Here is a 22,166-nt window from a genome sequence, read left to right as displayed (position 1 = left end):
TCGGTAACATCGAGAAAACAGTTATTGCTTCTTTGGTACAGAAAATGACTTAAATATGTACGCAGTTGAAGGAGAAGGAAGCCATTGCAAGAGCTACTGAAAACCAGAGAAAGTGGGATGGAACAAGGCCGTGGAAGAGAAGGAACCCCATCTGCATCAAGAGGTCAAGAACATGGAAAGGAGCTTGTAGGCTGTGGTGAAGTTTGAGAACAGCCTTGAGAGTGGTTTTGCTAGGGAGTTGTCTCCCATGACCTAGCCCTACGCAGCCACTTGGGGCACAGAGGCCTACAGGAACCATACGGAAAGGGTATCCACATATAAGATGAATAGCTCTTAATGAACTATATGTAAAAGCTCATTAATTGACAGGAAGAGTGGTCGAACAGTTGAAATGAGCTCAGTGGAAACATTCTCACTCACAGAGGAAATTGGAAAATCACTGTCAAAAATAGGCAGTTCAAAAGAAAACTTTAAACCATACATCAATCCTGATTTATGTGGAGAAAGACAATCAACTTTCTACTTGTCTACTGAACTTTCTACTTCGTATAATAGGCAAAATCATAAATAGAACTTCAGGAACTACAAAAATCTCAGCAGGGCAGTGAACTTTACCATGAGTAAAATGAAAAATAACATGTTTAAATACAAAAACTTACTGTCAACTCCATTTGAACTTCTCAACCTGTTTGAAAAACGAAAATTGTTTAGATAATTCTTTAAATCTGTCAATGACCAGAAAAAGGAAAAGTATGTGCAATAGTAACAATACAGAGTCTATATGTCTATATTATATGTATGTGTGTGTGTGTGTGTGTATTTTCTTTGAAAGAAGTGTCGTTTGACACCTATCTCTATCAATAGAGAAATGGTTTGCAACCCTGCGATTATTTTCATACAAAAATGAATACCACATATGTGTGTGATTCATTTACTGCACACGCTCTAAGCTAACCAATATAAGACTTCACTGTGTTTGTGTTGTTCTGGATCAATTAAACTAAAGGTTCCTGAACTATGCAAAGCAGATGCCTACAAATGAGTCTGTGAATGTCTCCGGACAAGCCTACAAATCAGTTTCATTAGCCCACGTGGCCCCTAAATGTTCATGGACTGAAATTAACTCTCTGTAAATTGTTACTTGCCCTGCTCAAGTGCACAAGTGGCCACAGGCAAGTCTGAATAGACGCATTCAAAGAATATCTCCAGTATTGAAGGTCCTTAGGGAAGAAAGTACAATTACAATTATTGTTTAATTTCATGCTGCAATAACCCAGTACTCTGCATGAGCACAAACTACTGAACCTCTGGGAGGAGAAAGTCATGTGCACTTGGGAGTCTAGAGGCAGGCTTGCACACAGAGACCTTGATGGCAGTTCCAGAAAAAAAGGCCATCTCAAATAGCGCTGGCTGAAAACTGCAAGTCACATTCCAGTGCTTAGGATCAACTGGCCTTCACACGTTAGATGGTTTAGAATTCTGTTCCCCCAGCTGTACAGACAGTTTGATGATGTAACTAGAGAAGTCCAGAAAACACTACAAATGAAATACAATAATTTTGCTTGGCTGGTTTTCAAACTTTATTTCTCGGAATAAATAAAATTCCAGGAAAATACTCAAGCCTACACCCATGTGACTTCTCTATCTCCTCTCTCTCTCTCTCTCTCTCTCTCTCTCTCTCCCAACCCCTATCTTCCCTTTGCTACGTCTCCATCCTTCTCAAAGAGTTACTGCTTTGATAGACACTTAGGATGTTCATGAGAAACCAAAAATAAAAATGATAAACCTCATAAACTAAAATTAACGATCTGAAAAAAAATCTAAAGAGAAAACTACCAGGTTTTCAGTCTTTTTCTTTAGGCCAGACAGATTTGTCCTTACTCTTGAACGCAAATTTCACAATCTTATCTGTCAGAGAAGTTGGGATACTCATTATTCTGCATGTGCTTTTTTTGACACTGAAAAGGCAAATGTTTAATCTGCTGTGGTAATATGTGTTTCATTATATTCTTAAGAGGCACTGAGGTGAGATCTTAGTGCCAGAAATGGGAAAACTTGGAGAATAAGTGATTTTCCTTCTTGCTACCAAGAGAAAAATACTATCACTGCAAACACGTTTTTCCCCCTCTTTTCCTGACCCCATGAAACCTTTGTTCCCAATCATGTTAAAGAAAAAAGAAGCCAAAGATGCTTTAAAAACGTACATTTAGAAATACTCACAGGGAGGGGCGCCTGGGTGGCGCCGTCGGTTAAGCGTCCGACTTCAGCCAGGTCACGATCTCACGGTCCGTGAGTTCGAGCCCCGCGTCGGGCTCTGGGCTGACGGCTCGGAGCCTGGAGCCTGTTTCCGATTCTGTGTCTCCCTCTCTCTCTGCCCCTCCCCCGTTCGTGCTCTGTCTCTCTCTGTCCCAAAAATAAAAAAAAAAAAAAAAAAAAAAGAAATACTCACAGGGAGTTCCTCTTGAAGCTGGTGCTCCTGGAGCTCCACAAGGACTTTTTGCTCAGATCCTGAGTGGAAGGGAAAGGTCATTGCACATCCACCCAGCGTTCTCCTACCCCCAGCTTCTGGTAATACATTTGCAATACACATGCCTTGGAGGGCATAGTTCTTTACCCACCCCCCCATTCTCTAGCTCGATACTTCCCTTTTACTGGGTGCACTAAATTCAAGTTAGAAAGATGCATAACGTTAGCACAATATCTGAATAACTCAATGTGTTGACTGACTTAAGCAGAATGAAATTATTTTTGTGGGGACGTCGTAGAGAGAATGGAATGTATTAAAGGTTTGCACAGAAATGAGAGTGAATAGTCAATGACATGGAAGAAGGAACGAAGGTTGAAGTTGACAAGAAACGTCAATCATTACATCATTATGACTTCTATCAGGATATTATTGTTTCGGCTGATGATTATTTAGAATAACATTACCTTGAACTTATCATTCTATTTTCTACTTAGATTCATCTATTACTTCTTGAAACCTGGTACGCTCCAGGCATTACTCTAGGTGTTTCCACTGGTGTTATTTTTGTTATCCACTGCCAATAATCTCATAAGAATGGCATTAGCCCCATTTTAGAGACATAGCTAACAGAGCTCAGAGGTTAATTAATATACGTAGCTCTGAAACCCAGGAAGTAGCAAAGTAGGATTTGATATGGCAGACATGTTCTTGCCTCCAATCACCTACCTCCAAGCAGTCTTACATTTTATTTTCAAAACCTTCTACGAATTACATTCATGAGCTCATTAGCATACATTCCTACAGGTATTGTGGATACGGTTCCCAAGTTCATAGAAATAACATGCAAACCAAGAGCAAAATTAGATTTCTTGCATTAGTCTAACGAGATCACACTTCCCACATGGTGGATGGTAGTAAAACAGAAACATATCTGCAGATGTGAGAAACACAAGACCACAATCAGAGAACCTCAGTGTTGGAGAAAGACAAAGGGCCCTTTACCCCTCAACGCCCCGCCCCAACACATCTGCAAAAATGTTTGCTCAGCCTGGTTGACTAACCACACTCAGTAAGGAACTTACTGCTTCCAGAAATAAACCATTCCATCCTTAGAAAGCTCCAATTGCTAAAAATTCCCCCTCAGAGTGGGCTGAAATCTGCCTCCCGGTACCTTCTATATGTTGAATCTAGCTCCACCTTTTAAAGCGTATTGAAAATACCTTATTTTTCTTCCACGTGGCAACATTCATGTATTTCAAAACAATTACAAAAATTCCTGAATTATTTATCTTTCCTGTTAAAAACGCCCAGGATAAATTACTGGATGGACAGATATATTGAATGGAGAAGAAGGAAAGAATGGCAGGCGTTGGGGGCAGAGTGAACAACCTGAGCATATATTCAAAGCAAAGATTTAAATGTAATACCAATAAAAAGAGGAAGCCAATTATGGGGCATAAAGGTAAAACAGACACAGTCAAGGAGTTAGAGTGCGTGTGCACACATTTTTTTAAATATCAAATAAGATGTTTTTACCTCTTGAGACTGCTTTAGATAATCACTGACTTGTACAGCATGCCGTTCAATTTCTTTAGTTTTCATTTTCTGATATATAGGGGGTTCTAGACCTTGTTAAAAGGAAGGAAAAAAATAGAGAATACATCAAAATGTGTTACATTCAAATTACATCCCTAAATAGAAAGATCTGAACATAGTACGTTCATCTAAATTTGAACATGTTTTTTTTTTCTCTATTTAGCAAGTGTTACCAAGATTCTTTTGTCCCTTTTTTCTCAAATGGTTGAAAGCTATATATTCTACAGTATTTCTATTTGTCAGTAGTTTCTTTTACATTTATAATAATGTATGCTCTCTATCAAAGTCAAGAATTAAATGATCCATGACTTGTCCTCCTACAAAATAAAACCTTTAGCAATTTTTTTTAAAACTCACCTTCTCCTGTACCCTATTGTCCATGCTTTATTTAAAACACATGGAATTTTCATTCCAAATTGTTAGGAATCCTTCCTTAACAACTGCATCAAGCATCATAGTAGGCTACTTAAAAAAATAAAATAAAACAGAAACAAAAGATAGAAAAGAATGCCAGCAGACAGGTTTAATTATCATCTCTCTCTTAAAAACACATTACAAGGATCATTATTGTCATTATGTTTTACACTGATACCTGCAGAGTCACTGGCATATAGTAGGTATCCAATAATAATTTAATTATTGGATTGGATTAATTCTGAGAATAATGCTTGGGAGTCCCTCGCTAAATGTAGGAGAAAACAGTTGTAATTTTCTCCCCTAATGATTTTATGCTGAAAATACGCACACACACACACACACACACACACACACACACACAAAGTGCAAAAAACCCATTGGAAAAAAATCATAAAATGTCATACGTGATATTTTTGTAATAGCATAAAATTATGATCAATATGGTTTCAATGTATTAAAATACATTAAAATTAAAATACCTATAGGAAAAGTTAAAAATAGACTTTTCATTTTCATAACTAAATTCCTCAGAACTTTTCTTTTTGTATTTAACGAGAGCTTGTATTTAAAGAGAGCTGACAGGGTATCACCCAACCCTCAAATTTTTTTTTAATTCTTTTTCAATTAATGCTTAACACGGACACATTTCAAAAAAACAAAAAAAAAAAAAAAGAAAAGATTCTTAATTCAGATTAACCAAATCTCAGTAAATGTCAGATTAACTAGACACACGGACTCAGCCTATTTCCCTACATCTTGTCTTCCTCTCTGATCACTGGACTCGAGATTCTTTTCCAGAACCCTCCTGCTACCTGCATCTTTCTCTAGTTGAAATTCAATGGAAATAACTTAAATAACTTGGGGAGGGGAGTGAGTGGAATGGGTGGGGGCGGGGGGTGATCCCAAGGTTCAGACTTCCGGCTGTAATAAAAGTAAGCCCTGGGGAGGTAGTATGTAGTGTGGTGACTGTAGTTAACAACACTGTATTGTGTATTTGAAAGTTGCTGAGAGAAGAGATCTTAAAAAGTTCTCATTACAAGGAAAACAAGTGTAACTATGTCAAGTGATGAATGTTAATTCAACTTGTTGTAGTAAACATTTCACAGTATATATGTACGCCAAATCATTACATTGTACACATAAAACTAATACAATGTTACATGGGTCAATTACATCTCAATGAAAAAAGAACTTGAATAATTTAAGAAAGATATATAATAATTTAAATATCGGTTAGACTATTTATAAAAAGTATAATATAGGGGCGCCTGGGTGGCGCAGTCGGTTAAGCGTCCAACTTCAGCCAGGTCACGATCTCGCGGTCTGTGAGTTCGAGCCCCGCGTCAGGCTCTGGGCTGATGGCTCGGAGCCTGGAGCCTGTTTCCGATTCTGTGTCTCCCTCTCTCTCTGCCCCTCCCCCGTTCATGCTCTGTCTCTCTCTGTCCCAAAAATAAATAAAAAACGTTGAAAAAAAAAACTTAAAAAAAAAATAAATAAAAAGTATAATATATAATAAATATAAAATATTTTATTTTGCATACTACATATATAATATCAAATAAGATATATATATATAATATCAAATATATATATTTTTTGAGTCATATCTGTAGATGAAGGGAGTTCTGAATAATTTCTAATATCTCTTTCAGCTGGAGTCCACTTGATTCTCAGTGAGTTAGTAGACAATTGAGTATTTTAAAATATAAACCAAGCTTTCTCACCCACCAGTATTTGGGGCTGGATGATTCCTTGTCAGGAGCAGAGAGACTGTCCCATGCGTTGTAGGATTTTTAGCAGCATCCCTGGCCTCTACCCACCAGATGTCAAGAGTACCTGCACCTTCCTTACTGGTGACAACCAAAAATATCCTTAGACATTGTCAAATGGATGGCATTTCATCTTGCCATGGTAGCCATGGAGGTGCCCCACAGAGATCTTGGGAGCCCTGTGTTGAACATGACCGAGCTACAACATGGTGGAACCCGGGTCCCTGCATCCCTACACGGAGGGCTGCCTGTCAAACATTAGCACCGGGCTTTGCTTAGAAAAGAATAAAGCTCAAATGTGTGAAAGAATTAATAAGGGTCTCTTATTGTGTAATGCAGGACGTTCCAAGCTCTGATCATTGCTACCAATTCTGTTCATAATCTGCCCTCATTTTACCTGTCCAGCCTTATTTCACATTCTCTGCCTGCCTCATAGTTTTCATTTGTAGCCTGTTGATTCATCTTTTCTCCTCTGCAAACACCATTAAGAGACACTTGCCCATGGATTAAATGCTGTATGACAGCGGTAATAAGAAGTCATCCCACTGAGTTCTGTGCAAGGGTCCGTATCAACCTCTCATGAACCTGAAGAATTTATAACATTAGACAACCCCCCACTCCATACAGCAGACTGAAGTACAGTCTCTGAGCCAGGTTTAACAGCTCTGAGTATGAGACTATCTACTCCTTAATTTTTCTTTTCTGGATCGCAACAACTATTCCATTAAATGAATGGAAATTTTGTCCTTTTCATCAAAGTTAAAAATCGAAAAGAGATATTCTCCTCAATGGGTGTTGCCACCCTCTCATTCTCTCATCTCCACTTAGAAGAACATTAGGGACCACCATTGGTCTGCGGGTAGTGTGAGGAAACTCCTACTAGAGTCAAGACTGTTACATACTTATCTGACTATATTTGGACACCGTAAGCCAGTTCTTGCTGCACTCCTCTTCTTCTGAGATGTTACTTTCTCCTGGCTCGGAATTGAACTGGTCGTTTGGGGAGCAGGTATCAACCATTATGACCTGGAGGGAAAGACACTTGTTGGAACATAGTGACATTAATCTGAAAACATTTTGAGCCATTAATGTGACTCAGAGAGGTACTATGGTGAGCAGCAGTGGTTGTTAACATTGGCTTCACATTTTAGAATCACCTGGAAATCTTTGAAAACTCCTATCAGCCATGCAGGCAGGACATAAGCACCCATGTAATTACTATATGTGGCCATGACAGAGAATGGGGGGGGGGGGAGGGGAGGGAGGGGAGGGCAGCAGTTGTCAAACTTGAATGTAAATCAGAATCACTCAAGCCTATCTTGATCACTGGGTCCTACCTCCAAGATCTGTGACGCAGTAGGTCTAGAGGGAGAAAGAATTTGAATGTCTGATAAGTTTCCAGGTAACGCTAATACTGCTCATAGGAGACCACAATTTGAGAACCACTGGCACAGAGCAAAAAAATAATAAATAAAATAAAATAATAAAATAAAATAAGGCTTGGATCTAAAAAGAGCTTGTGTTGGAACACTAGATTTGTCACTTAGCAGTTTTGTGAACCTGAAGGGTGCCTGGCTGGCTAGTCAGTAGAGAGTCCATTACATGAACTTGGACAAATGTCTGTGAGTCCCATTCCCTTTGTCATTAAAATAACAGGTAGCCAAGAGGCGCCTGGGTGGCTCAGTCGGTTAAGCATCTGACTTCGGCTCAGGTCATGATCTGATGGTTCATGGTTTCGAGCCCCACATCAGGCTCTGTGCTGACAGCTCAGAACCTGGAGCCTGCTTCAGTTTCTATGTCTCCCTCTCTCTCTGCCCCTCCCCTGCTCATGCTCTGTCTCATTCTCTCTCTCCCTCTCCCTCTCTCTCTCTCTGTCAAAAATAAATAAAACATTTAAAATAAATTTAAAAAAAATAACAGGTAGCCAACAATAGTGGCTGCCTTATGTACTAACCAGAGACAGAGAAGAAATGAGGTATATTGACAAAATACAAAGAAATAAACAAATGCAAGTTATTAGTACCTAAGCCCAGTTGCAATTTCTAGTTAAATTCTGGTCATTTTAATCATTGTAAAAAATAAATCTACCAAATTCATATTTCATAAGATTCCAGCAACTCATAGCATTTTCCCTGAAAGAAGAGTCATCTTTACCAAGCTAAGTCTCTTCCTGCAAAAGGTAATTTTACATAATTGTCTTTATACTTATCTCTTTGCTTTAGCTTCTCATTCTAAATTTTTTTTTTTTTCAACGTTTATTTTATTTTTTGGGACAGAGAGAGACAGAGCATGAACGGGGGAGGGACAGAGAGAGAGGGAGACACAGAATCGGAAACAGGCTCCAGGCTCCGAGCCATCAGCCTAGAGCCTGACGCGGGGCTCGAACTCACGGACCGTGAGATCGTGACCTGGCTGAAGTCGGACGCTCAACCGACTGCGCCACCCAGGCGCCCCGCTTTAGCTTCTCATTCTAAAAAGAGCTGAGGTGCTTTTAAAAATGCATCCAGGTTATTATACGGAAAAATGAGGCAGAACATTAAGATCAGGAAAGGTGAAGTCCTATGGAATGCTAACTCAGAAGTAAGACTTCCTAATAATAAAAAGATTCACTAATAAAATGTGAAAATGTGAACATAACATATTGGAATTTGTGGGATATAGTTAAAACAATGGTTAAAGGGGATTTTATACCACTAAGTACCTGTATTAAAAGACAGTCTCAAATCAATGACCAAAGCTTCTTTCTTAACAAACTGGGGGGGGGGGGGGGGGAAGCAAATTACACCCAAAGTAAACAGAACAAAAAAAATAATAAAGAGCAGAAATCAATGGAATAGTAGTCAGAGACAATCAATGAAAACAAGAACTGGTTCTTTGAAAAGATCAATAAAGCAGATAAACCAGTAGCCAGACTGATCATGAAATGAAAAAACACAAATTTCAAATATGACAAATGAGAGAAGCGATGTCACTACGGACCTCCTAGACAATAAAGGGATAATAAAAGAATATTATAATACTATAACGCCAATAAATTCAACAACTTAGATGAAATGGACAAATTCCTTGAAAGAGACAAACAAATAAAGCAAACTCCAGATGAATCAGATAGCCTGAATAGCCCTCTATTACAGAAATTGAATTTGTAGCTAAAATCTTTCCCACAAAGATGGTTTCATTGGTTAATTCTACCAAATAATAAAAGTTGAAATAGTATCAACTCTATACAAACTCACCAAGAAAACTGAAGAGAGAATACTTCCCAACTCAGTCAGTAAGCCCAGCTTCACCCTGATACCAAAACCAAAGACATTACAAGAAAAGGGACCTAGAGACAAATATTCTTCAAGAATACAGATGCAAGAAAATCTTATTAAGATTTTAGCAAAATATAGCATACAAAAAAGATAATACATCATGATCAAGCAGGGTTCATCGCAGCCAGGTTGATTTAATATTCTAAATAGCAATTCTATGTTATAAAACTAATCAATATAATTAATTATATTAACATAATAAGAAGGAAAAACCATCTGTTTAAATAAATAGGTGCAGAAAAAGCACTTGACGAACGCTGAGATCTACTAACATAAAAATTCTCAGAAAACAAGGTGCAGAAGGGAATTCTTTAACTTGATAAAGGGCATCTACATAAAAAGCTACAGCTAACACTGTATGTACTAATAAAAGCCAAATGTTTTCCCCCTAAGAGCAGAGACAAGGAATGGACTCTGCTTTTACCACTTTTATTCAGTCTACCACTAGAGATTCTAGCCAGTGTAATAAGGCACGAAAAATAAATAAAACACATCCTGATTTGAAAGAAAAGTAAAACAATCTTCATTTGTACATAACGTGATCATTTATATAGAGAAGTCTGCAGAAGCAACAAATCTACTCAAATTAATAAGCTTAGCAAGACTGTAAGATAAAATAAATATTTTAAAAGTATATTTGTATATACCACCACCAAATAATCAGAAATTATTTTTTTATAATTTCATTAATAATAAAGTAAAAAATATTAAGTACTAATGGATACATTTTTTTTAAATATGTGGAAGAACTGTACACCCAAAACTACAAAATGCTGCTGAGAGAGATTAAGGAATATCTAAATAAATAGACATATCATGCTCATAGATCAGAAAAGTCATTACTGTTAAGATGCCAATTCTCCCCAAGATGATTCACAGAATTCTACTCTCCCCAACAAGTTTCTCTGTAAAAATTGTCAAGCTGATTCTAAGTATATGTGGAAATACAAAGAAACTAGAATAGCCAACAAACAAACAAACAAAACCTTTGAAAAGGAAGAAAAACTTCAGCAGACCTATACTATGTGATTTCAATATTTAATATAAAATTATAGTATTCAATATACTGTAATATTATCATAAAGATAGACATATAGGTAAATGGAACAGAATATATCCAGAAATAGATCTACACATATTATGAACACACATGGCCAATTAATTTTTGACAAAGGTGTCAAGGCAACCCAATAGGAAAAATATAATCTTTTTACCCGAAAATACTAGAAAAAATTGATATTCGTATTCAAGGAAGGAAGGGAAGAAAGAAGAGACAAAGAAAGAAAGGGGGGAGAAAAAAGAAAAAAGGGAGGAACCTCAATCCTAACATATCACCATATACAAAAATTAACTCAAAGTGGGCTAGAACTTAATATAAGAGGAAAAACTATGAAACTTCTAGAAGAAAACATGAGAGAAAATCTTAGTGACCTTGGGTTTTGCAAATTTTCTTAAACATGATGCAAAAAGTATAGACTGAAAAAAACAAGCAAGAGACTTCATTAAAATAAAAAATGTATGCACTTCAAAGTACATTTATGAAAAAGCAAAAGGCAAGCCACCAAGAGAAAATATTTATAAAACATATATCCAACAACGGGCTTATATCTAGAAAAAAACTCTGACAACTTAATAATAAGACAACCCAATTTTTTTTCAGTGAACTCTACGCCCAAGGTGGGGCTTGAACTCATGACCCCCCAACATCAAGAGTTGCATGCTCTGCTGACTGAGCCAGCCAGGTGCCCCTCAACAATCCAATTTTTTAAGTAGCATATTTAAACAGACAGGTGACCAAAAAAGACATATGGATGTCAAATAAGCATGTGGAAAGATACTTTGCGGCACTGGTCGCCACAGAAATGCAAATGAAATCACTGTGAGATACCATTACACAGCCACCACGACGGCTAAAACTAAAAAGACAGAGCATACTAAGGATTGGTGAGAATGTGCCCCACCGAAACACTCATAAACTACTCCTCAGAAACTGGTGGGAATGTAAAATGGCACAGCCACTTGGAAAAGCAGTTTGGAAGTTTCTTCTAAAATTAAACAAATACTCACCATATGACTCTGACATTCCACTCCTAAATATTTACCAAAGAGAAACTGAGACATATGTCCACACAAAGACTTGTGCACAAATGTTCATAACAGCTTTGTTTGGAATAGCCAAAAACTGAAAATAACACAAGTGTCCTTCAGCATGTGAGCTGATAAATGAGCTGTGGCATTTCCACTCTGATGACTCTTAAATCTTCACTCCTTCCAGTACAGTGCTATTTTCTCGCGTGCCTGGCACTTTACAATAAAGAGAAACCAAAAAAAGATAGGCTACTACCTCTACTGCCAATAACGTGAAAGACACTTACTGGCACCTGTAGCCCTTGTGTTTTCTTCTTTTTCTTTGACAACCTCCTATCCTTGATTAGCATTTTTGTCCTGATCCATGCTGACTGCCTGATCTCTGAGGATCTTGAAAGATCTGTAAAGGAAAGCATTTGCATGAAAAAGTTTACGAAGATTGTACAGGGAGCCATTTGGTTTTACAGACAGCTGAGAATGGGGAGAATGAGAATGTAGTTAAAGATCATCGACCTTTAAAACATAATAGCCATGCAGAGAATTTAATAGTTTATTTTTTAACAAAAATAAAATCACTTCTTACTTTTAATCCTACAGATCTTCAGTTTCTCCTCCTTGTGGAATCTCAAACTATGACTCCGAGTGAAGGGCCTATCTCTGCGGAAAGGATTGATCCAAAAGGATGTGTTTGGCAGCAGCCATGGTCCCACTTCTGAGCAATCGCTACTCTGGGCCAAGCTTGATGAGTTATCAGACAGGGATCTGGCCCGGATCTGCTTCTGGCACTGGTCATTCTCCTCACCGCTACAAGTGGAGGCCAAGCAGGTTTGCCATTTTTTCTTGATGCTAAACACACCAGTTTCATCACCTTCTGAAAATGCCCAGTTCACATATCCACCTCCAACTGGCACGCTCTCGGCTTGAGAAGGGAGGGAGGTCACTTGCGTGGGTGCTGGTGTGCAAATCAAAGTGGGTGGAACTTGCTCCCCCTTGTCTTCTCTGGCTGGTGTGTGAGCAATTGACTCGTACTGTTTCTTGGGTTCAGCCACTGAGCCCGGAGCTGAGATACCTGGGGTCTGCCAAGTCAGATGAACAGGGACCTCATTCTGGGCGACCTGTTCAGTTGCCATCACATCTATACCTGCTTCCATAGATGGTCTGAACAGGGGCAAGTCAATTTCCTCAGAAAAAGGAACTTGCTTTAGATAAGAGGGGACCAGAAGAAACTGGCCATGCTTTGGGTGTGTTTGTGTGTAAAGGGACACTCCAGAAGCAACTACACTAGTTTCTGTGTCTTGCTTTTCCTGCTCATCTCTTACATTTGAAGCCTTTCTCTGAATGTCTGTAATCTCAAGAAGGGGTCCCCTCTGTACTCTTAGGGTATGCTGACCTCTGGCCAGGCTCCGCAGCAAAGAAGGAGGCATGCTATAATACTGATATTTCTTCTCCCCAGAGATCTCCATGCTGCCTAGAACCCCTGCACAGATGACATTGCTCCAGCTGTGGGGAAGTTTTCTGCAAGTAGAATGCTTTCTGTTGGCCAGGAGAGCCTCATCCTCTTGTAAGGTGTCAACAGCAGAAAGGACTTTTAGGGTATCCACCGTTAGGGCAGAGAGGTCCTGCAGGTGCCCCACTTGGCTGTCCAAGGACAGTAAGGAGTCCTTTATAAAAGACACTTTTTCGTTCATTTCTTTCAGCTGGAAGTACATCTCTGTAACCCTGATGGTAAAGGGACGGAGAAAACCAATAAATGCATTAAGCTAAGAAGAACTTTCCTTGTTCTTCTCCCATCCTACTTCCAGCCTTAGGAGGCTCCTCAGCCTAAGCTGCTTCCCCAAGTTAGGTGAGTCTTCTGCCTTCTCATCCCAGGTGATCTCCCCCCCTCCTATAATTCCCACTATCTCCCCAATGAGGAAACACTACAAATCTGTATTTCTACCCTTATTTCTAACATTTCAGAACCACATTTCCAGCTAGTTATCCCTCCAATTGTTCTATCCATCAGCCCTATTGTATTCATTAATATATTCATTAATTTGCATGACAAACACCTGAATATCTCCTACTGACAAGCCCTATGTTACTTCGGATACAGAAAAAAGATCCTGAGGAAGAAGCCAGAATGAGAGGAACAGAATAATCAAGTATGTAATTAGAAAAAAAAAAATTATAGATCTTAAACAACAACAACAACGAAAATCCAAGTCTAGAGTTCAAATAGGCTTCCCAAGCTGCAAGCAAAACCCATTCTAAGAGACCTACATTCAGAGAAAGCCTCAGCCAAATTTTTAAAATTATTTTGAAAACGTTAACCCAACATTATGATGTCTAGCCGTGGATTCATGTAAAAGCAGCACAAGACATTTTCAGCTGGAAGAGTCAAAAGTAAATTGCAAATCGAATCTAATTAAATGTATTAATTGACTTAGAGACAGAACGAATGAAGGAAATGTTGGTTAATATTATCTGTATATTTATAAATACCTCCAAATGGGGATGGGTTTTACTCTGTGCCCCCAGAAAGAGATATGTTGATGTCCTAATGTCCCAGTAACTTGTAGGTTGGGACTTCATTTGGAAACATGGTCTTTACAGAGATAATCAAGTTGAATTGAGGTCATTACGGTAGGCCCTAAGCCACTATGGCTGGTATCCGTATAAAAGGGAAATCTGGACACAGTGAGAAGATGATGTGAATATACACAGGGAGAAAGCCACCCTAGGACTTCAGTGATGCATCTACAAGCCCAGGAACACCAAGGATTGACAGTAAACACCAGAAGCCAGAAGAGGCAAGGAAGGATTCTCCACTAGAGGCATCAGAGCAAGCATGGCCCTACCCCTACCAACTTCTTGATTTTGGACTTGTAACCTCCAGAATGGTGAGACAACAAATTTCTGCTGTTATAAGACACCCAATTTTTGGTACTTCATTATGGCAGCTTAGGAAACTACTTCCATCTTTCTAAGCTTAACAATTAATACAATAAATTACAAAATGTATCAGACTTGGTTACAAAAAATAAACTCCTCCACATAAAAATATAACACTTCAAAATAAATGGTAAGTTGGAGATTATTCTAACAAATATGATGAGGTGTTTGTACCCTTCGATAAATCAAAACTTTTATGAATTGTTATGGAGAAAAAATTAAGAAGAACCCAAAGGATGTGAACAGACAATTCACAAAAGACAAAATATAAAAGATAAGGAAATATGGTAAAATATTCACACTCATTAGGTATGCAGAGAAATGGAAATGAAAACAACGATGAGCTCATCTACACTGTAACAACATTTTTTTAGCCTTGCAAATGATTAAAATAACTCTATGGGGACAAGGATGCCACACTGGGCCGTTCAATTAGGCAATGTACATAAAGAGGCTATAATTTCACTATGCTAAATGTGATAGAGATATTCTCTACATTACGAGATAGAATATCATGCAGCCGTTAAAATCATGTTTACATTGTTAATAGTAATTTCCTTTGGCTATTTCTGATGGTAGGCATGGGGATAGGATGTTGTTATGTTCTGTTGTACACTTTTAAATTTGATATAAACACTTTGTAAGTCAAGCAAAAGTAAATGTAAAATTATGTTTATACATAACGTTTTTACTTATTGAAGAAACGTTTTGGATGTGTAAGGAGGGAAGGGAGTAAAATACAAACTTGTATGATTTTATTTTTTTATTTATTTACTTACTTATTTACTTATTTATTTTAAGTTTCTTTGTTTTTGAGAGACAGAGTGCAAGTGGGGGAGGGGCAGAGAGAGAGGGAGACCCAGAATCGGAAGCAGGCTCCGGGCTCCGAGCTGTCAGCACAGAGCCCGATGTGAGGCTCCCTCGAATTGCAAGATCATGACCTGAGCCGAAGTCGGTCACTTAACTGACTGAGCCACCCAGGTGCCCCCAAACTTGTATAATTTTAACTAAAAAAAAAAAAAAAAAAAAAGTACATATACACATACATACATACATACATATATGACAAAACGGAAAAAAGAACAACATTTTCAGAGTGGGCTCTGGCTTATGACATATTTTCTTTCTTTTCTTTCCCTGTTTTATTCTTTTATTTGGATAAGCGAATATTCTGAGCAAATTCTCTATAAGGAAAATCTTTGATAAACAGAAATAAAATAGTGGTGCCTGAGTGGCTCAGTTGGCTAAGTGTCTGACCCCTGATATTGGCTTAGGTCATGATCTCATGGTCATGAGATCGAGTCCCATGTCAGCCTCCATACTGGGCATGGAGCCTGCTTAAGATTCTCTCTCTCCCTCTGCCCTTCCCTGACTCACTCATAATCAATCTCTCTCTCTCTCAATCTCATTCAGTCAATAAAGTTAAAGAAAAAAAACCCAGCAAGGGAGGGAATCTTATCCAATTTCGTGGCTGACACGACCATATGCATGAATTAAAAATGATCCCCAGGAGGGACACCTGGGTGGCTCAGCCAGTTAAGCATCTGACTCTTGATCTCAGCTCAGGTCATGATCTCATGATTCATGAGATCAATCCCTGCACCTGCTATCAGCACAGAGCCTGCCTGGGATTCTGTCTCTCTCTCTCTCTTTCTCTCTCTCTCTCTCTCTCTCTCTCTCTCTCTCTCTCTCTCTCTCTCTCCCTGCATCTTTCTCTCTCTCCTTCTCAAAATAAATAAATAAACTTAAAAAAAAAAAATGATCCCCAGTCTTATGTGGGGACTGGAAGAAGCAGTGATTATACTATGGAGAATTTAGCATTCGGGTGCAACAAGCACTTGCCAAAATAGTGTGAGACTTTCCCTCTCTAGAATATACCTCAAGTCACATGGATCGAGACATCCTCCACTTCTTTCTGGGAGCTTAGCAGATAGGAATTAAACAATAAAGAGGGTGGTATTTTCTGTGTTTATTACATGTGGGTGGACCCCTCTCTTTCTTACTTCTGCTATAGAATTCAACTTCTGTAACTCAATAGAGGCTTAATAAATGCTTCCTGACCCTCTGGAGCCTGCAAAACTAGAATTGGCAGGGATGATGACGGAAAGAGCACAAAATATATGTATATCCCTTTCCAAATATGCTTAATTAGAGCCTCTCCATCTAGTGCACTGTTTCATCTAATTCAAAAACAGTACAGTCTGAACAGCAGTAATGGAGGCTCATTAAGTTCCATTAGCAGCAGTCCCATCGAATGGATACAATAGAAGCCAGCAACTATTCACAGCAACAGGTAACATGCTACAATAGAGACCTGTTAGACAAATAACCTGGTCACCCTCACGTCGGGTCCTCTTGCTTTTATGGGCACTGTTTATTTCAAAGCATTATGTCCTGCACAGCAAGACCCCCCCCCATTATCAAAATAGTATAATCAAAATATATTCCTCAGCCACCAACTGCATTAACTTAATCTAAACTTTCAGTCGTTCTTACATGTAACATAAATTCTTACAAGTTTAGTTTCCCCTGTGCAAGGTTTTTTTTTTAATATAAAATTCATTGCCAAACTTTTTCCCATACAACACCCAGTGCTCATCTCAACAGGTGCCCTCCTCAGTGCCCATCACCCACCCTCCCCTGCCTCCCACCCCCCATCAACCCTCAGTTTATTCTCAGTTTTCAAAAGTCTCTTATGGTTTGGCTCTCTCCCTCTCTAACTTTTTCTTTTTTTCCTTCCCCAAGGGAAGGCCGGTATGGTTACTGTTTAACTGTGGGTCTTTGAACAAGATGTTTTAATAAAATAAGGTTATAAGAAGTATAATTATAACCATCATGACAATCGTAATATTCACCGAGTGCTCACTATGTGCCAGGCACTTTACAAAGACTCTACATAATTATTTTATTTAATCTGCATAACAACCCTATAATGTAGGCATTACTTTTATCCTTTTCATAAAAGAGGTGGAACCGGTCAAATGGTTGGGGATAGAGGGAGGCTTCAAACCCAGACGGTCTGACTCCACATCCAGTGGCATTAACCCCTGCACTCTGGCACCTCTGGGCAACTCATCGGGGATCTAGACAAAGTTCTCACGGGGGCCTTTGAGGCCTAGGAAGGGTTAAACAAATTACACCAAAGTTTCCCACGCTGGGAGGTATTCACAAATGTTCCTCAGTAAGGTTTCACAGCACAGTACTGACAGGACCTGCTTAAGTGGTAACTCTGCTGAGTCGCCACGTGGCTTGTTTTAAAATGCAGCCCTTCCAGGTAAGATGGTGGCAACGTAGGAAGGACCCTGTGCTTGCCTTGTCCCTCAAATGCAGCTAGCTAAATATCAAACCATTCTGAACACCCAGGAAATCTATCTGAGGAACAAAAGAGGCCACACCATGGAAGGCAGGAGGTACAGAGACACGATTTGGGGGAGAGAAGAATTGCCAGCGCTGCAGAGGGAAGGGAGCTGCGGTCAGGGACAGGAGATAGAAAGAGAGAGAAAGAGACTAGGACACAGGGCATTGCACCAGAAAAACACGTCCCCGTAACCACTGACGGGGAAAGCAAGAGAGGCTGATTATCACAAGTTTTTACAAGGCAGTGGAGCTCAGTCTGAAGTTTGAGAAGTCTGTGGCATGGCCAGGGTGGAGCCTGGCAGGCACAGAGGTGCTCCTGTGGAGGAGGGCAGAGGCCCGAAGCAGACAGTGGTTTCTGAGTATCCCCTGGGTCACCCTGGGAGAGAAAGTCCCCCTTCGTCGAGTGCATTTGGGAGAGGCAGCACTGCCTCTCTGGGAACGAAGGAGCCAGAAGGCACCACCGAGCCGCCCTGCTCATCGGCATACGAGCAGAGATGCCTGCCTGACCCGGATGCCGCCTTTTTGCTGCACTTTACCACAGACCCCAAGCCCCTGCATGTTCAAAGAACTGCCCTTCTGGGACAAACCGGCACCTGCCAGGGCACAGCAAGACCCCCCCCCCCCCCCCATTATCAAGGTGGGTCCCTGCCGTGCCGGGTCTCTAACAGTTGGATTTCTGAAACCCAAGCAGCAAGCTTGAATTAAACACAGGAGCACTGTGCTGCCACATGGGCAGATGGGCTCGGACACAGACAGGGTGAAGGCAGGGATCTGACAGAAGCCTGGGATAAAAGAGGGGAGATGGTTAAGTCTTCTGGGAGGGATTCCTGAACAGCAGCAGGCACGAACTCCCCTCTGGGGTGAAAGCAGGCTGATGCCACTGTTCACTCCTCCCATCAGCGTGGACAGACTTCGGAGACGCAAAACCCACGGTGGAGGCTTGAGCCTTGCTTACGTGAAGCCCTGCCCCCTGCACTCTGCAGGTGCTTCCGAGCTAGGGCAAGTGTGCCCGAGAGGCAGAGCTGCAGCGGGCCCCTCCCCCAGAAGACCAGCACAAACCTCCCACATGCACCAAGTCTACTTGCCAGAAAGTGCTGCAAAGTTTCAGCAACAGGGGAAATAGGATCCAGCTTCTTTTAACAAGAACACCAAAACACACCTAGTTAAAACCTGGAGCACAATGGACAAGGTGGTAATACTTCCTACTGCAGACAAGAAGAAACTCTGCAGAAGACTGACCTGAGGGAAAGAGCAGCCAAAACACAACAGCAGAGTGCACACAGCATACGCCAAAAACACTTCCTAACGCCCCAGGCCCTGGGCAGTACATGACCTCTCCTTAATATAGCCATTATTTTCGGGAGCAGGAAACATAACAGGCTTTCCTAACACACAGAAGACAGAGGCCTAGACAAAAATGCCAAGATGGAGGAATTCATCCCAAAAGAAAGAACAAGAAGAGGTCATGGCCAGGGATCTAATCAAAACAGATGTAAGGAATATGCTTGAGCCAGAATTTAAAACAACAATCATAAGGATACTAGCCAGCCTTGAGAAAAGCATGGAGAACACCAGGGAGTCCCTTACCACAGAGATAAAAGACCTAAACACTAGTCAGACTGACTGGATGTACTGACCCTAAGAATGGAAGAAGCAGAGGAACGAATACATGATAGAGAAGATACAATTATGGAAAATAATGAAGCTGAAAAGAAGAGGGAAAAAACAATACTGAATCACAAATGTAGATCTAGGGAACTCAGTGACTCCATTAAGCATAACTGCATTTGTATCACAGCAGTCCCAGAAAAAGAGAGGGAAAAAAAAATCAGGGAGGGAAACAGACATCCAAATCTAGGAGGCAAAAAGAACTCCCATCAAAATCAACAAAAGCAGGTCAACACCAAGATATTTCATAGGAAAATTTGTAAAACACAGAGATAAGGAAAGAATCCTGAAAGCAGCAAAGGAAAAGAAGTCCCTAACCTACATGGGAAGACAAACCAGGCTTGTAACAGATCTCACCACAGAAACTTGGTAAGCTAGAACGCAGTGGCAAGATATATTCAATGTGCTGAATGGAAAAATATACAGCCAAGAATACTTTATCCAGCAAGGCTGTCATTCAGAATAGAAGGAGACATAAAAAGAGTTTCCCAGAAAAACAAAAAGTTTGTGACTACTAAACCAGCCCTGCAAGAAATAAAAGTGGGGGGTGGGGAGGGGATGCCAGGATGACTGTTGGTTAAACCTCCAACTCTTGATCTCGGCTCAGGTCATGATCTCACGATTCGTGAGATCGAGCCCCATGTCGGGCTCTACACTGACGGCATGGAGCCTGCGTGGGATTCCCTCTGTGTCTCTTTCCCTGCCCCTACCCTGCTCATGCCTTCTCTCTCTCTCTCTCTCTCTCTCTCTCTCAAAACAAAAAAATAAACTTCAAAGAAATATTAAAGAGGACTCTAAGTGGGAAAGAAAGACAAAAAACAACAAAGACTAGAAAGGAACAGAGAACATCTCCAGAAACGCCAACTTTACAGGTAATACAACGGCACCAAATTCATATCTATTAATAATCACTCTGAATGTAAATGCGCTAAGCGCTCCAATCAAAAGAGACAGAGTATCAGAATGGATTTTTAAAAAAGTGCCTACAAAAGACTCATTTTAGACCTAAAGGCGCCTGCAGATTAAAAGTGAGGGGATGGAGAACCAATTTATCACGCTAATCGACGTCAAAAGAAAACTAGAGTAGTGATACTTCTATCCGATGAACTAGATTTTAAACCAAAGACTGGACAAAAGATATGGAAGGACACTATATCATAATAAAGGGGTCTATCCAACAAGAAGATCTAACCATTGTAAATATTTATGCCCCAACTTGGAAGAACCCAAATACATAAATCAATTAGTAACAAACATAAAGAAACTCATTGATAATAATACAAGAAAATTTGTAAAATACAGAGATAAGGAAAGAATCCTGAGAGCAGCAAGGGAAAAGAAGTCCCTAACCTACAAGGGAAGACAAATCAGGCTTGCAGCAGATCTCACCACAGAAACTTGGTAGGAAAATTTGGGACTTAAGGGAAAATTAGGGACTTTAACACCCCACTTACAGCAATGGACAGATCATCTAGCAGAAAATCAGCTAGGAAACAATGGCTTTGAATGACACACTGGACCAGATGGACTTAACAGATATATTCAGAACATTTCATTCCAAGTGTCCATGGAACATTCTCCAGAATAGATCACATACTGACTCACAAATAAGGCTTCAACAAGTAGAAAAAGACTGAAATCATACCTTGCATATTTTCAGACCACAATGCTATGAAACTTAACATGAACCACAAGAAAAAATTTGGAAAGACCAAAAATACATAGAAGTTAAAGAACTTCCTACTAAAGAATGAATGGGTTAACCAGGAAAGTAAAGAAGAAAAAAAAAAAAAAAATACATGGAAGCAAACGAAAATGAAAGCACAACACTCCAAATCCTTTGGGATGCAGCAAAAATGGTCATAAGAGGGAATTATACAGCAATACAGGTCCTCCTCAAGAATAAAGAAAAGTCTTAAATTTTAATACTCAACATAACCTTACATGTAAAGGAGCCAGAAAAGGAATAGCAAATAAAGTCTAAAACCACCAGAAGAAGGAAAATATAAATATTTGAGCAGAAATAAATTATATAGAAACTTACAAACAAACAAAATAACCAGTAGAACAGATGGATAAAACTAGGAGCTGGTGGTTCTTTGAAGGAATTAATAAAATTGATAAACCCCTAGCAAGATTTATCACAAGAAAAGAGAAAGGACCCAAATAAACAAAATCACGAATGAAAGAGGAGAGATCACAACCAACACCACAGAAATACAAAGAGTTATAGGAGAATACTATGAACCAACAAATTGGGCAATCTAAATTCCTAGAAATATATAAACTATCAAAACTGAAACAGGAAAAAATAGAACATTTGAACAGACCCAAAACCAGCAAAGAAATTGAATCGACAATCAAAAATCTCCCAACAAACAAAAGTCCAAGGCCACATGGCTTCCCGGAGGAATTCTACCAAACATTTGAAGAAGAGTTAATACCTATTCTTCTCAAATTGTTCCAAAAAATAGAAATAGAAGCAAAACTTCCAAAATCATTCTATGAGGCCAGCATTACGTTGATTCCAAAACCAGACAAAGTTCCCACTAA

At 39.6% G+C, this 22,166-nt stretch overlaps 1 protein-coding gene across 5 annotated transcripts in view; it reads right to left on the bottom strand.

Moving 5' to 3' along the window:
- Window positions 1-22,166, bottom strand: part of TRPM6 (transient receptor potential cation channel subfamily M member 6) — a 202,895-nt gene that overhangs the window by 23,164 nt on the left and 157,565 nt on the right. For all 5 annotated transcript variants that reach the window (XM_058695681.1, XM_058695682.1, XM_058695678.1 and 2 more), the window contains 6 exons: window positions 12,238-13,373; window positions 11,942-12,054; window positions 7,152-7,275; window positions 4,004-4,095; window positions 2,450-2,508; window positions 660-685 (listed from right to left, as the gene is read on the bottom strand). In XM_058695681.1, coding sequence (XP_058551664.1) covers window positions 660-685; window positions 2,450-2,508; window positions 4,004-4,095; window positions 7,152-7,275; window positions 11,942-12,054; window positions 12,238-13,373 — 1,550 coding nt within the window. The remainder of the gene's footprint in view (window positions 1-659; window positions 686-2,449; window positions 2,509-4,003; window positions 4,096-7,151; window positions 7,276-11,941; window positions 12,055-12,237; window positions 13,374-22,166) is intronic.

This window comes from Neofelis nebulosa, chromosome 12 (genome assembly GCF_028018385.1).
Source record: "Neofelis nebulosa isolate mNeoNeb1 chromosome 12, mNeoNeb1.pri, whole genome shotgun sequence".
NCBI classification, from domain to species: Eukaryota; Metazoa; Chordata; class Mammalia; order Carnivora; family Felidae; genus Neofelis; species Neofelis nebulosa.
The sequence above is the reverse complement of the archived record's forward strand: the minus strand, read 5'-3'. Positions and strand labels throughout refer to the sequence as shown.